The following is a 15,225-nucleotide window of genomic DNA, read 5'->3' on the forward strand; positions in this document are numbered from 1 at the left end:
CTACAGCCCAACCTCATGGAGACATTTTCTCAGCTAAGGCTCTCTCTTCAGAAGACTCTAGCTTGTGTCCGGTTGATATAAAACTAGCCAGTGTATGTCCAATAAAATCTGTTGCTGAAACAAAAACACTTGCTTGCTACAGGAAAAGAGGGAGACACAGAGGAAGAATAATACAACACCCATTTAAAAATATAAAATTTATTCATAGTCAGTAAGACAGTTCACTTTCTGTATAGAGTTTCTCTGGAGGTTCCTAACAGCCTCAAGAGCTCGCCGCGGAAATATATTGCTATCATCAAATATTGCTCATGCTATTGGACTGGGAGAAAGCTTGTTTCCTCTTTAAAAACGTTAAGGCTCAGTTTCCAAAAGGTAATTATACCACTTCATTTTCTGCTTAAAAGGCTAGGGGAAGTTTGGGACTAAATCACTACAGTGAGGTTGGTGGGGGCACAGGAAACAAGCTCCGCATTCACTCGCTTCCTAAATGTGATTGTTTATGAAAGGCTCCTTCCCTTTTAAAAACAAAAAGAAAATCCTAAGACAAAGGAGATCTTTAGCACACAAACAAGAAAAGCTAACTGGGCTTTTCCCACTGCTGCTGGACTGAACGTGTTATGGGAACAACGGCAGACAAACGGGCACTCCTACATGTTTCTTAAATAAATATAACCAATCAACATCTCTCTTGCAATACACGGGAGGAGGGGGGAGATAATCTCCATTCAATACCTTTCCGATCAGGTGACCACAGATTTGCCCTTTTCCCTAAAAATAATCCTCCATTTTTCTTCCATTCTTAGGGCAGAATGCAACCATAATTGTGCCCGTAAGGAATAAGCTGTGGTGAGATTTCACATATGATACTGACGTCAACAGCTAGGTGAGGTGGCACATGCCTGGAATCCTAGCACTTGGGAAGTGAAGCCAGGAACAGTCAATAGTTCCCGGCCAGTCTTGACTGTGTAGTGAGTTTGAAGCCAGTCTGGGCTATATAAATAACACCCTGTCTCAAAATAGGGAGAAGGAAATCCAATTACAGAGTTTGGGGCTGTTTGTGAGAATTACCTTTTTTTTTTTTTTTTTTTTTTTTGGTTTTTCGAGACAGGGTTTCTCTGTAGCTTTGGAGCCTGTCCTGGAACTCCCTTTGTAGACCAGGCTGGCCTTGAACTCACAGAGATCCACCTGCCTCTGCCTCCCGAGTGCTGGGATTAAAGGCGTGCGCCACCACCGCCCGGCTGTGAGAATTACCTTATTGACAAGTTCCAAGCACACTTTCGAAGCACTTTTTTGCACACAAAGATTTCATTCAATCATCAACAACACATCATTTTACAAAAGGCAGACTCTGTTTCCACTCGAGAAGCAGCCTTACAACTCATTGAGTTCACAGTCTAACCATGATATCAGAAAAGGGCACCTGTAGGTTCTGCCTCCGGTGTGAAGAGGTAGAGACAGTCATCCGGTAGAAAAGACTAACAATAAACGAGCAAAGAGCAGCACAACAAAACAAGGCTATAAAACGTCTCTCCTGAAGACCAGCTCTGAGAAGGCTCGTTTATCCGCAGTGCTCAGTCCAGGTCCAGGCTGGGAGAGCCATTGCCCACGATCATCTTGCTGTAGTTCTTCTGCTGCTCTTCCTTAAAGGTGTCCTTCACCTTTGCTCTCTTCAGTCCTCCATCCCTGCAGACAGAGAGGTACACATAGGAGGATGTTCTGCCAGTGAAGACATGGGGCCGCATGCTCACACATGCCTCCTGGAGCCAGGACGCCCAACAGAAACCAGACTGGCAGATAGATGCCTCCTGGAGTCAGGACGCTCAACAGAAACAGGAGCAGATAGATGCCTCCTGGAGCCAGGATGCTCAACAGAAACCAGAGGAGCAGATAGATGCCTTCTGGAGCCAGGATGCTCAACAGAAACAGGAAGGGCTGATTCTGGTCTCTGCTCTACAAATGACCAAGTGTGTGCTCCTTCGAGCAAAGAACAAGCTCTCTGAGCTAAAGTGGAGAGTAATACCACCTGCGTGCCATTTCTGCCCTGAAGAGGCAGCCAGCTTTCTGGGGCTGGGACTTGAACTTGGAACTTTGTACATCCCTAGCTTCCGACCTGGTTTGTTTCAGAAGTTAGAGCTGCTGTATTCAATATTCAAACAGAAACAAGGATTACTACAGCCAAGATGTTTCTTTAGATTCTTCCCTTGGAAAACCAAGCGTTGGTTTTGCACTGACTGTGGTTTGCCGAGAAAGCCTGTGAGAAGCTATAAACACACACACAGGAAACGATGAGACTGCTCTCCACTTGAGAGTTATAAACACAGGCAAATTTCTTAAAAAATAAACTATCTAATAGTCACTCAAATCTAACCCTATGTTTAACCACTTTATTTTTATTAAAAACATATTTACACTTTTATACTCCAAAACAGATTCAAGATAAAACAAAATCGTAAACTGCATTTGGCCAGAAGTTGGTACACTAGAAACAGCTTTCCTCCACTTGGAGCCTTGAATCTTTGAACCTTCTCCAGGGCTGTGGACCACAGATCTTTCTGGGTTATAAGGGCTCTCTCTGAGTGTCTTACTTCTTTGGACAAAAGGAACAGCAAACTAGAGAGCTGGAAGGAGACCAGGCTATGGTGATTGCACTTTCCCCGCCCCCATTATAATATGCTAGATTTTTAACCCCTGTGGGGAGGGGGCTGAGAACTTTGTGTTGGGAGTGCTGAACTTTAGCCCAGTCAGGCAAGTTCTGACAGTACCGAACGATCATGGTTCACACAGTGAACTCGATTCCACGAGATGGGAAACTGACCTTCATACAGACACATCCCTGAAGACTGTGCAATGTTCAGGCTCAGAGTCAGGCCTCAATCACAGCCTACAACTTGAAAATGGACCCGGTTGTGATGGGGTCCTAAGAACTGTACACATAAACCTCTCTTCTCCAGATGAGCCACCTCTAATTATTCGTAGCGTTTACATGGATTTTGAGTAGCAGGAAACAAAGGAGAAGGAGAGAGAAGAAAAGTCTTTTTCTTTTTCTAGGGCCCGAATCAAACTGGACAATAATCCAAGCGCTGCTGCTGCTGCTGCTGTTAATAATGCCTGTTCCTAAGCCTCCGGGCATCTCCTTTGGATGCTCTTCTTAGCCACCCAGTGAACCGGCCCAGCTATGATACATCACCTCTAGGACCTTCAAATTCTACCAAACTCCTCACTACAGTAACAGCGGATCTTAGTTCTTTTAGGAAGGTACAGCCATATAATAGCCAGTTTAAGACACAGCAAAAAGTCAGCAGTGGTGGTGCACGTCTTTAGTCCCAGTACTCGGGAGGCCAAAGCAGGTAGATCTGAATTTGAGACCAGCCTGGTCTGCCAGGGCTACATGGACAAACCCTATCTCAAAAAACAAAAGTAATAAAATTAAAAATACTCATCCCCCCCCATCACACAGCAGTTCTCAATCACCTGCCAAGAAATCAGTCTAGACTTATACTCAGCAGGTGAATGAAAACTATATCCAAGAAAGGCAGGAAGGCTCTCTCCTTTTGGAAAAACAGGCCAGGTAGGTAGGCCTGGAACTCATGGGAATCCTCCTGCCTCTGTCCCTCAATACTAGGGTTAGAGGTGAAGGTCATTGTTTACAGAGATCCTAAGTGAACCTGACAGTGAGTCTACCTGATCTCTCTCTCTCTCTCTCTCTCTCTCTCTCTGTGTGTGTGTGTGTGTGTGTGTGTGTGTGCGTGCTTGCTTCTCTCCCTGCGCCTGAAACCACAGACCCAGCCACAAGCTTTTCATAATAGATTCAGATAGGGCTAGCATGTTGGGTAAGAGGAAGCACTGGGAAAAGAGGTTTTAAGAAGAGGAAAAAGAGGAAGGCAGCTACACATATGAATTTGAGGAATCTAAGATACTTCTAGTCTGTGGGCGGCCTATAGTTTTGTGATGTTAGTGTTTGCCAGTTTAACACTTCCAGATTAGATTACGAGATGAAAAAGATGCTCATCTTAGCCTGCGGCTTAGAGCAGATCAGCTGCTGTCAGTCAAGAATTCAGACTCTCAGCAGTCATATGGCATCAACTTCCAACTGCCATCAATTTCCAAAATTGGCTAATTAGCATAATAACTTCTAAAATGACTTTTTTGCTATAAAAATTAGCATCAAAAAAAGCACAGTGTTTGACAGAAATAGGCTGGGAAGGCATAAATTAACTGATTTCAACATAGGTGAATGGGCAAAATATATTTTAGTGACATTCTCTACTATTGGATAAAGGAATATAAAATGCTAGCCAGCCCATCTTTGAAGATATGGCCAAACTCCCAGTGTGGCAATACCTGATGATGAGGACTGTAGGTTTATTAGGGTTGGACAAGGTCAAAAGGGTGGGGCCCTTATAGCAAGTTGTGCTCTTATTACAAGAGACACTAGAGAGTTTGCTCTCTCCATCCTTGAACAAAGAAAACAGCCTTCTGAAACCCAAGGAAGAACCCACACCAGAAACCGGCTGACCATCCTAAGCTCAAACCTCTAGCCTTCGGAACTTGGAGCAAACTAATTCCACGAAGACACCACTGTGTGGTATGATGTTATGGCAAGCCAAGATGACCAATGCACACACCTACATTAACCCTTCATCAGATAAAATAAAAAAGAGGAAAAAAGAAAGAAAGCTATAGTTATCTATCACCAAAATATCTCACTTGCTTCCTTTCTTCCCATTCTTCAGTTTTCTGATATAGCAACAGTGAGGGTAAAACACAAACAGCCTGCCCCCAAATCTAGGCTCCCTCTCCCTTCTTCTTCTTCAGTAAAAGAACTCTCACTTTTACCTAAAAGCTCGGTCATCCAGAGCAAAGACTACATTATCCAGTTTCCTTTGCAGCTCACTGCTACCCCGAGACTTGCAGCAGACAGATACAAATTTGTTACTTGTGTAATTTCCAGTGTGTGCGCCTATGGAGATGGGCGTGTCCTTTTCCAAGGGCCACCCAGTCAGTCATTTGTTGTGCTCACTGGGTGAAGGTAGAACCTCTATCTTGGGCCGTAAGGTAGAGGTGGGTATAGGAATAAAGGCAAAGCTCTTAGCCAGCCTGGACTCCCAGGCTAAAGTGGGAGAGAAAAGCTTCTACATACCTATTTATGTTTTTCTTACATACTTTTTGCTAAATCTATAGCTAACCAGTGCGATTTTGTTAAGTGTATGCATTTTTACAAAAGAAGACAATTGCTTCTGAGAGGCTCTTACCAAGGCAGCTCCGTTAGTCCTCCTTGTACAGCGATGGCGGATTTAACCCTGTTCGCAAACTGAACCGCATCTTCTCCTTCCTGGTTAAATGAAAAGGTTACACTTCTTGAGTACAACGTTTTTAAACACCTGAATATGTCTCAACATCATTTTTATCTGTTTTTGTAACACTAAATACATTACTAAGAAACATCCCGTTTGCTAAGAATGAAGAAAAGCATGATGGGAGAACGAAGAAAAGCATGATGGGAGGAATGGAACTACCCAAGGCTTTAGAAAAAGGTTTCGTTGCTTTTATCTGATTAAATAAAGCATCAAAGACTGGACATGATCTAAGCAATACCTCTCTGGTCATGGGAGGCATGTACCACACATCGCAGACGATGGCCCAGCTGGTCATTATTCGAAGCAAGTAGCTCACCATGTTGTATTTACTACTGTTCCAGAACGCATCACCAAACTGGGGGTTGTACTGCAAGAAAACAATCACCCCAGCCATGAATTCCATGCTGGCTTCTCTCATCCAAATCAGAGTTTCTCAGATGGTAAGATAAATGAGCCTATCAGATCCTGAGAGAACTGACTTCTTCCCTTGATAGAATTTTTAGCAAGAACTAAGTCAACCCCACTAATGCCTTCAATTAGTGTCAACTGCTTTGCTAAGCAGAGCCCAGAGTGCTGCACTAAGAAAGCTATTTACATGACTTCTAAATATGTGACCCCACACTTAATTAGAAAGTCAGCAAAATCAGGAGTCAATCATATTTGCCCACCAATAATATTTGTATTAGTATTAATACAACCTCGGCTGCATAGTCATCTTGTCTGCCCATCTGGCCAACTATCTATTTTTCTGTATCTTCCTATCTCCATCTCTAAGTATCTACCTACTATTTGAGCATCTATATATCGCCTACCAGTTATCTATGCATGTGTCTATCACCTGTCTATCAATTGTTGATTTTCTATCTAGAGATACACAAGTGTTCTTTATTCTTGCATGTTTTAAATTTGTAATGATATCAAATAAAGCTTTTGTAACGATATCAAATAAAGCTAACAATGAAAGGCTCCCCATTTGAAACTCTGAATTGTACCTTCATTGCCACTGGATAGATGGTCCCTCCGATTTCAAAGCTTCCTTTCTTAAACATCATGACAGAAGTATTGTTGATGCAGGTACCTGGCAGAGGAAGTGAGGAATGAGTCACTGATGGGGGATGTTCTTTTATTTTATATTTTATTGTTGCTTTGATTGGTTAATGAATAAAGCTGTTTTGGCCAATGGCTTAGCAGAGTAAAGCCAGGTGGGAAATCTGAGCAGAGATATAGAAAGAGAGTAGGCGGAGTCAACATGAAGCTGCCATGTAACTGCGGAAGGAGACAGATGCCCGGAATATTACTAGTAAACCATGAACCTCATGGTAATACACAGATTAATAGAAATGGGTTAATTTAAGATATAAGAGCTAGCTAGAAACACGCTTGAGCTGTTGGCCAAACAGTGCTGTGATTAATATAGTTTCTGTGTGATTATCTGGGTCTGGGCAGCCAGGAAATGAATGGGCAGTCTCCACTTACAAGTCACTTTATAAAAACAAATTTTAAAAGGAACTTCTCTAGAGATTATTACATTTTTCACATGGGTGCATGTATCAGGAGGTCAAATCTGCAGATACTTTACTGCTACTTTGAAGTCAACTCTTGCTTCAAAAACAATTCAAAAGTTTGGAGTAATTTTAACAGCAAACTTTCACTTTGCCACTAAACACTTAACAACAACCCCATCACAATGATTGACATGCATTTTAAGTATAACACCTACAAAGTCATAGACCTTGCTGTTTAATACCATTGTGAAAAAATTACTTTACAAACCAAATAAGCATCAGGTGGTGGTGCACACCTTTAATCCCAGCACTCAGGAGGCAGAGGCAGGTGGATCTCTGTGAGTTCGAGGCCAACCTAGTATACAAATCGAGTTCTAGGACAGCCAGGACTGTTACACAGAGAAACCCTGTCTTAAAGAGGAAAAAACTAAATCACTAGGTTCTGTGACCCATCAGAAAGCAGGAAAAGAAAAGGCTCCCGTCCCTTCCTCGAAGAGTGCCAAAGAGTCCCTCAGACGGCTTACTGCCTTCAGCTGTAGACTGGTGGGCAGTCTCTGTTCTTACCTTCAGGGAAGATTAATATGGGCAGCTTTTTCTTATCAGCGATGTGTTCTTTTAATCTGTAAGAAAAAAATAAAGGGTCTAGGAGTCAATCTTGAGAGACAAAGAGATGAGAGTCCTTGTTCTTCCTAGCCTGCTAGCTGGGAGAAAAAAAAGTCATAAGAAAAGAAATAACTGACAAAAGAAAAAGAGATAAGGGGCAAGGGGACAAGGAAATCGGGGCTCTTTCATTTTCTCTGAAGTGAGTGGGTTTTGCTAACTTCAGCCTAGTGTGTTTGGGACAGAGTATCCTTAGCTTCAGCTGACCTTAAACTCACTACATAACGGAGAATGAGCTTGAACTCCTGACCTCCTGTTTCCACTCTGCAAGTCCTGGGGCTACAGGTATGCACTGCCAAGTCCAGCTCTTCCATCTGCTCTTAAAAGGGACTTAGACAGCCACGTGCCATTAGTGTTCTGCCTTTCTCCATGTGCTGGTAAGTCGATGTGTGGAAAAAATGGGAAGTCTGATCACGCTTGATCTGGCTGCATTATAGCCATTAAGTAAGTAACCCCTCAGATAAGTCAGGATGAGCTTTCCTATGAAGTCAAACACCGTAAACCAGGTATGGGAATCCCAGTATTCAGGGGGATGAGACAGGAGGCTGGCACAAGTAAGTCTAGCCTGGACTCCAGAGAGAGGAAAGGGTTTGCATTAGGAACACAGGCCACCCCTGCATGTCTAAAAGCAGTAAGCACAGCATCTTCAGGGAAAGCTTTTCCTTAGCTTTCTTCCTGGTGGGTTCATCTCTCTTTCCGTAAAGATGTGCTGTAGCTGGGTGTACTCTCTACAGCCACGTGTTCATGGTTCAGCTGCCACCTGCGGCACTGCTGAGGGGTGATGGAGCCTTCGGAAGATGGGGTTAGAAGAAAGACGTTGGTCACTGGGTACCTGCCCTTGGGGGGGAGACTGAGACCCTGGTCCCTCCACTCTCTCGTTTCCCCATCCCCATGAAGTGATTGGCTTTCCTCTGACAAATTTCAGTTTATTGTGTAGAAACAGACCCAAGCACCAGAGCCAAGGGACCACACACTGACAACCCCGAAACCAGGAGCCAAAATAAACCTGTTTCCCTATTGTGTTGATTCTTGTGTATTTTGTGACAGTGACAGAAAGATACAGAGGTGACTATCAGCTCTCTGGTAACTAGATTCTAACGGCCCAGGACTACTCAGCAAAAACAATCATTTATTCAGCAAATAAATTTTTGAAATTTTAAACCTTTAGCTGTTCAATGATTGTACTCAAGTCATAGCAAAACAGACATCTGAGCTTCCCAGTCTGGTTATATGCAGCCATATATCCCCCTGACTACAGAATTATTACATCAGCCCTATCAATGACTCCAGAAAAATAAGAGCTTTGCATGACTTTGTTCCCATCTTAATATTTTTTCCCCTTTGGTCAAAAGACCCAAGTCAATCAGCTTCTCTGTTCCTCCAGTGAAGGCCAAGGAATTGCACTGCTTACCTCTTAGTGACCAGGTGTCGGTCCCTCATCTCTGAGCGCTCAAACCAGACATGTGGACAAGCCTTCACCATGGCCCTCTGAAGGATTCCCATCAACCCACCATGAACCTGTCCAACCTAGAAGTATCAGGAGAAACAGAAAAACATAAAGGTACAGCCTTCCACAAGACGCAAGGGGTCTTTTCAAGAGAGGGAATCCTGTTTCCCACTTGAGAGAAGACTGGGTGCCTTTTACTGACAGATAAGTCCCAAATCTAGACAAAAGATTTGCAAAGCCAAATACAAGCCAAAATGTGTTCTTTAGCAGCGCCCTAGACGTTAAAGTCACTTCACTCCATGGACTGGCCTACAACTCTGAAAAACAGAGATCCCTCAACTTCATCAAGATCATGGAAATGCAAGTCAAAGCCACACTGAACTATAATTTTGAATGTACCCAAATGGTAAGGACTTAGTGCTTGATACCACACAAGGCTTTGGGGAAGGAGTGAGGACATCTAACAGCTGTCAAGATGACATAGTCAATTATCCTCCATTTCAATCGTTACTCTTCTAGAAATTTTCCCTGAAAATATATTGGCACAATGAAAATTCATGCTCAAAAGATTATGAGATATAGTATTGCTTATTATTGCAAAATATTGAAAGATACCTAAATGTTGAAATGCATAAACAGTAGTGCCAATGATTTGATGGTGGTGAAGGGGTGTGTGTGTGTGTATATGTGTGCATACACATGCATATATACGGTAGAATATGTGTGTGTGCATACACACGCACATATACAGTGAATACGTGTGTGTGCATGTGTTTATGTGCACGTGTGTGTACGTGTATGCATACACACGCACATGTACAGTAGAATATGATGCAGCTGAGCAAAGGACAAGTCTGACCTCTAGGGCAGATAAGGAGTGATGCTTTTTTCCAGACAATGGTGTTAAATGACAAAGGCAAAAACTGATAAGCATGTTGTCTCTGGGGTGAAATAAAAAATGAAATGATACATTTGCCTTTTTTAACCCTTCAAGAAGAAATAAGAAAGGATGACCAAGCAACAATGTTGGGAGCCTACAAAGAGACCAACCATAGTCTGGGGTCTTCAGTTTCAAATGCATGATAATCAATTCTCTGTTGGCCAAAGCACAGAAGAAATAGGGTGTGGTCTCAGAAACATAAAATCATAACTGAACCATTGCTATGATTTGAGCACATCCCCCGGAATTCAGGTCCTGGAAACTGAGTCCCCACTGCAACAGTGCTGGAGAAATGACTTAAGGGGACAGGCCTGGATCACAACAGCCTGCTCAAATGAATAAATTAAAACCATTATAAAGAGTGCTTTTGGTGAGGCTGGAGAGATGGCTCAGCAGTCAAGAGCATGTGCTGCTCTCACGGGGACCTGAGTTTGGTTCCCAACACCCACATGGCAGCTCACCCCTGTCTAGGTACAGAGAATCCACTGCCTTTTCTGGCCTCCTGGGGAGTTGCATACACATGATGCACAGAGAGACATACATACAGGCAAGACAATCACATGCAAAAAATGAAAATAAATATCTTTTCAAAGTGGGGTGCTCTTAGGAGCAGACCTCCTTTTGTAACTGCAGGCCTTCCTTCTGACAGTCAAATCCTCGCTAGACAGCTTGACTTTAGACTCCTCATCCTACAGGGTGAGCCAGTAACTCCTGTTCCTCATAAATTACCCCATCTGCAGTACTCTGTTAGCAGGTCAGCACAAGGTGGCCCTGAGAGAGGCAGCTCAGTGGCCTAGGCCTCTGCCTCTCCTCCTACGATGAAATCCCAGGCCTGGCCTAACTGCATCACAGAAAAAATCAAATACAGCAGGTGAAGTAGGTGTGTCCACATACATGGAAGGCTGGTACGGATGCCCAAGCATGTTCTGGGGCTCTGAGGGCTGCCTTGGGTGGGCTTTAGGAAGGATGTCTAAAGACTGAAATTATATACAAATTTGTGTTTGTATGACATGTGTGTTTTCTCAAGTTTCTTTTCATTTTTCAAAGTATATAACCATCACTAATTAAAAAGTACTTGTCTAAGAAAGAGTTACATGTTCTGAAGATTTTATTTCACTATTTATTTACTTTGGCAGAGAAATGGGGGTGTGTCAGAGTCTCTCTCATGTAACTCTGACTGGCCTGGAACTTGCTATGTAGTCCAGGCTGGGCTCAAAACTCACAGCTATCCTCCTGTCTCTCCCTTCTGAGTGCTAGGATTGTAGAAATATACCACCATGTCTAGGTTGTACTTTTATTTTAGAATTTTTATGTCTTTTCTGATGGTGCTGGGGCTAGATCCCAGAGTTTCACATGTGCTAGACAAGTATTCTACCATGGGAACATGTCGGAATCCACTGAGATTACAATCTTAGACAAAGCAAACGTAGCAGCAAGTGAGAATCTTTACAGACGCCTGTTGATCATACAACCCATGGAGAGTGTACACGCTGGCACCGTGCAAACCAGTGTGCAGGATGGCACTCCCCACTCACTCAGAACACACAACCCAGTAGGTTCCCTTCAAAGGCTTTCCCAGAAAAGCACCCTAGACCACCAGCATCAATCTGGAGAACTGATCCGTGAACAAAAGCCACCGTATGTCCTCCTAGCCTGACCCTCCATCTACACCCTCCCCTGTGAGAAGGGGAGAACCCCGGACACTCATCTGTCTAGTCGTCCTGTGCCCACACCTCCTTAGGACACGTCTGACCCGTGAGCAGAAGGAAGCTTGAGTCAGCATCTGGGATTAACCCAGCAGAGGAAATGTCAAGACCAACTGTTGGAGCAACAGAAGGTACGGCAGACCTGGTTTTGCTATGGACTTCGTGGTTACCGGATTTTCTGCTTTTTTTCCTTTGCTTTCTTAGGAGGCTGTGAACAAAACCTGAGACCCAGGCTGAGGCACAAGTATTTTGCCTTCCTTGCCAGATTCTCATGAAAGAAACAGATTTTTTAAGAATTGTACTCATCTCTCTGAAAAGAGAACTAACTGGCTGGTTGGATCTGTAAAACTCTGGCGAGAAAGACTTTAACTTTATACGGTATACTAAACGCTAGCTGGCATACTCAGAGCGAGATGAAATCAACATTACAAAGTCTGTCAAGGAGTTTTCCCACCTTCCCTATTACAGCTATCTTCCCACAGCATTTGCTCCTTGTGGAAATGCACTGCGTAGCCTATCCTGCTCGATCCCAGCCAAATCCCTAATAACAACCAGCGCTCCAGTTTACAATGCAGCAAACACACACAACTGAACTACAAGGACCTGCTCTTACCATGGCATAGCATCCATCCGTTGTCAAGATTAAGACATCGATGGGAGAAGTGTGATTGGCAACACAAATGCCACCCTTCTGGGGTCTGTATTGCCTGCAATTATAATAGCCATAAGAACACACTTGATTTTTACAGGCCAGCATGTAAAGACTCACCATACTTAGGATTAGGATTTTTTTAAAAGCTTTTATGCACATGGGTCCATCTTTAAAACATTACCCCATGTATTACGATGAGCTGTGTGAGGGACCATGACATTCTTTTTGTAATTTATAATTTGCTTTATTAAATCACAACTATTTTGATTTATGTTGATTGCCCTGAGTATAATATGCTATTATGTTGTTGAGACAGGGTCTCTTGTAGCCCAGGCTGGCCTCAAACAGGATGTGTAGCTGAGACTGGCCTTGAACATCTGATTCTCTTGTCTCAGTCTCCCAGACGTTAAGATTACCTTGTGGTCCACCACACTCAACTGGTTTAAAAACTTTAAGGAGCCCTTTGTTGATTAACACCTGGTCAAACCAAATGACAACATGTTTCTGCCTGTAAACAAGACCAGTCAGGCTGGGTAGAGCTTGTTCTAGAATTCCTATAATTCCGATGCTGCCAGGCAGGGTGGCTTGTGTCTGTTATCCCAGCACTTAGGAGACCAAGGCAAGAGGACAGCCACAAGTTGGAAGCTAGCCTGTGCTACTAAATGAGTTCCAAGACAACCAGGGTTACGTAGCAAGGTCTTGTCTCAAAAAGAATGATAATAGTAAATAATAACAAAGTTTTTAAAAAATAACATTGACTTATGAGAAAAGTGATTCAAAAGCAATCACAATCACTTTAGTTTAGTTGATGCTTTTCCCCTAGCTACTCGTATTCTCTGATTGTGGGTAAAGAGAGCAAAATAAAGTATTCCGTCTTAGGAATCAGACAGAGAATTTTAGAAATGGCAGGAATAAGTGTGGAAAACAGGCCTCAGACTCTGCCATACCCCCACTGCCAGCAGCAGCATCTTCAAAATGGACTGACCCAGCTCAAAACCTGACTTTGAGCCTGTGCCACCCTGGGCAACCAGACCCAGAGTTCCCACAATTCATCTCTCCCGTGAGATAGCAGTGCCCACCCCTGAGGAATAACCTACCAGACGGTCACACCTCAGCACGTGCCGTCTATGAGCCCTGCTCCGTGTTAATTTTTGTATTCCTTCTGAAAACACAGCAATGAGAAACACAGAAGTTTCCAGAACTCACTGCTGCCTCCCCGACCTCCTTCCAGCTCTCATCACCCCCACCCCCTCCCTTCCTGCTGGATCTGTCTGAAGCGGGCAGCCATGGTCACCCCCAACCCTTCCCTTCCCGATGGATCTGTCTGAAGCCCGCAGCCACGGCCTACACGCACTTGTTATGATAACGGATGGTTCCAGACAGGGACCGGACACAGATCCTAGAGCAGGTCAGATGCACCAGTTCGCTCAGCCAGTTTTTGAGGCTGAAAGAAAAAGAAACCGTTTTATTGTCTTGTTCTGGGTACTCCTAAGAAACACAATAAAAGCGTCAATGCGCTGCTGGCAGCAGCAGCCTGGGTTCCATTGCGCCAAAGAGTGATTCCTGCCATCTCGTTGATGTTTTGCCTATTAAAGGCCCAAAGTACATCAGGAGAATTAAACAAAATTCCAGTAGGAAGTAACCCCCACCCCGCTAGATTATAATAAAGTCCTAAAAGACCAGCTGAAGTTTCTCGGGTCTGGACCTCCCAAGTTGCCCTGGTCAAAGACTCTGTTTTTCCTCTGGGTTCCTCAGTCTCACTTTCTTTTTTCCTTTCCCCTTGGAAAAATCTACTTTCAGTTTAAACAGATTAAAAAAAAATCAAATAAAGACCATGAAAGATGAATTCGGTAAGAATTCTCACAAGTGGTTTGAGACCATAACATTAATGCAAAACCAACAGACTAGCCCAATTCTCGCTTTGTGGACACAGCTAGGGCAAGAGGACAGTCCTATGTGAGGCTAGAAGGAGAGACATACCTGCTGTCTGGGAGCTGTCCAACCACCGTAGTTCCTATAATCATCAAATTGATCCCAATGAAAGCCAGAGTAACCCTGAAAGAGAAGAGAAGGCTACTGTAAGCATTTGCCAGATGTTAGGGTCACAGCCTGAAGATGTCCCTCACAGCCTCCTGAACACGGAAACTATTTTAACTTGGAGTACAGAGCATTATGGAGTATGTACAGTGATAGTGATGGGAAGGTCTGGTAAATGTGGATTCCAACATGACTCTATAATCGTTCTATGATTCATTTTGAGAGGAAGATAAAAAGATGGTGAGTTCTCAGAAATAGAAGTTCTATGGAGGCACAGGCTGGTAATTTCAGCACTTGGGAGGCCAAGGCAGGAGAATCAGGGGCTCAAGACTATTCCAGGTTGCTTAGCAAGTTCAGGGCCATCTGGGCTTCATGTCTCAAAAAGCATCAAATAAGCAAAACAAAAATTAAAAGCTCTAGTACTGCCTGGCAGTAGAGGCATATACCTTTAATCCCAGCTCTTGGGAGGCAGAGGCAGGCAGATATCAGTAAGTTCGAGGCCAGACTGGTCTACAGAGTGAGTTTCAGGACAGTCAGAACTGTTACACAGAAATCCTGTCACAAAAAACATAAACAAAACAAAACAAAAATCTCTAGTATTTCCTTCTCAAATGTCAAAAGACAGTCGTGTGCATCCCCAGAATACTTGGACCCCACTTTGGAAGCAAAGAATTAAGGTTCCTGTGGAGGCCCAAAAATGTGAGCCTATATCCACCTTGTCTGATGGTCAGAGAGTTTAAAGGTGGCTCAAAATTGTTGACAACAAGTGTAGCTACATATCCTGACTCAGGATGTGGTTACTTGGTTCTTTTGACATTAAGATGGCTCACACAAGTAGATCCATTCCATCCTGACAGATGGTCAGAATATACAAATGTGCTTCTGCTCCTTCTTCTGTAATAGGAGGTTAGCTTGGGAGTG

The 15,225-nt window shown here is 43.6% G+C and overlaps 1 protein-coding gene across 2 annotated transcripts in view; it reads right to left on the minus strand.

Annotated features, from left to right (window-relative positions):
* Window positions 1-210: 210 nt before the first annotated feature.
* The window catches only part of Gpat3 (glycerol-3-phosphate acyltransferase 3), a 49,892-nt gene continuing 34,877 nt past the window's right edge, over window positions 211-15,225 (minus strand). For both annotated transcript variants that reach the window (XM_057773191.1, XM_057773190.1), the window contains exons 5-14: window positions 14,248-14,322; window positions 13,622-13,711; window positions 12,229-12,322; window positions 8,934-9,049; window positions 7,427-7,482; window positions 6,350-6,435; window positions 5,596-5,724; window positions 5,253-5,332; window positions 1,252-1,683; window positions 211-1,068 (exon numbers count right to left, since the gene is read on the minus strand). In XM_057773191.1, coding sequence (XP_057629174.1) covers window positions 1,572-1,683; window positions 5,253-5,332; window positions 5,596-5,724; window positions 6,350-6,435; window positions 7,427-7,482; window positions 8,934-9,049; window positions 12,229-12,322; window positions 13,622-13,711; window positions 14,248-14,322 — 838 coding nt within the window. In that variant the 3' untranslated portion in view covers window positions 211-1,068; window positions 1,252-1,571. The remainder of the gene's footprint in view (window positions 1,069-1,251; window positions 1,684-5,252; window positions 5,333-5,595; window positions 5,725-6,349; window positions 6,436-7,426; window positions 7,483-8,933; window positions 9,050-12,228; window positions 12,323-13,621; window positions 13,712-14,247; window positions 14,323-15,225) is intronic.

The sequence above is a fragment of the Chionomys nivalis genome, chromosome 6, assembly GCF_950005125.1.
Source record: "Chionomys nivalis chromosome 6, mChiNiv1.1, whole genome shotgun sequence".
Lineage (NCBI taxonomy): Eukaryota > Metazoa > Chordata > Mammalia > Rodentia > Cricetidae > Chionomys > Chionomys nivalis.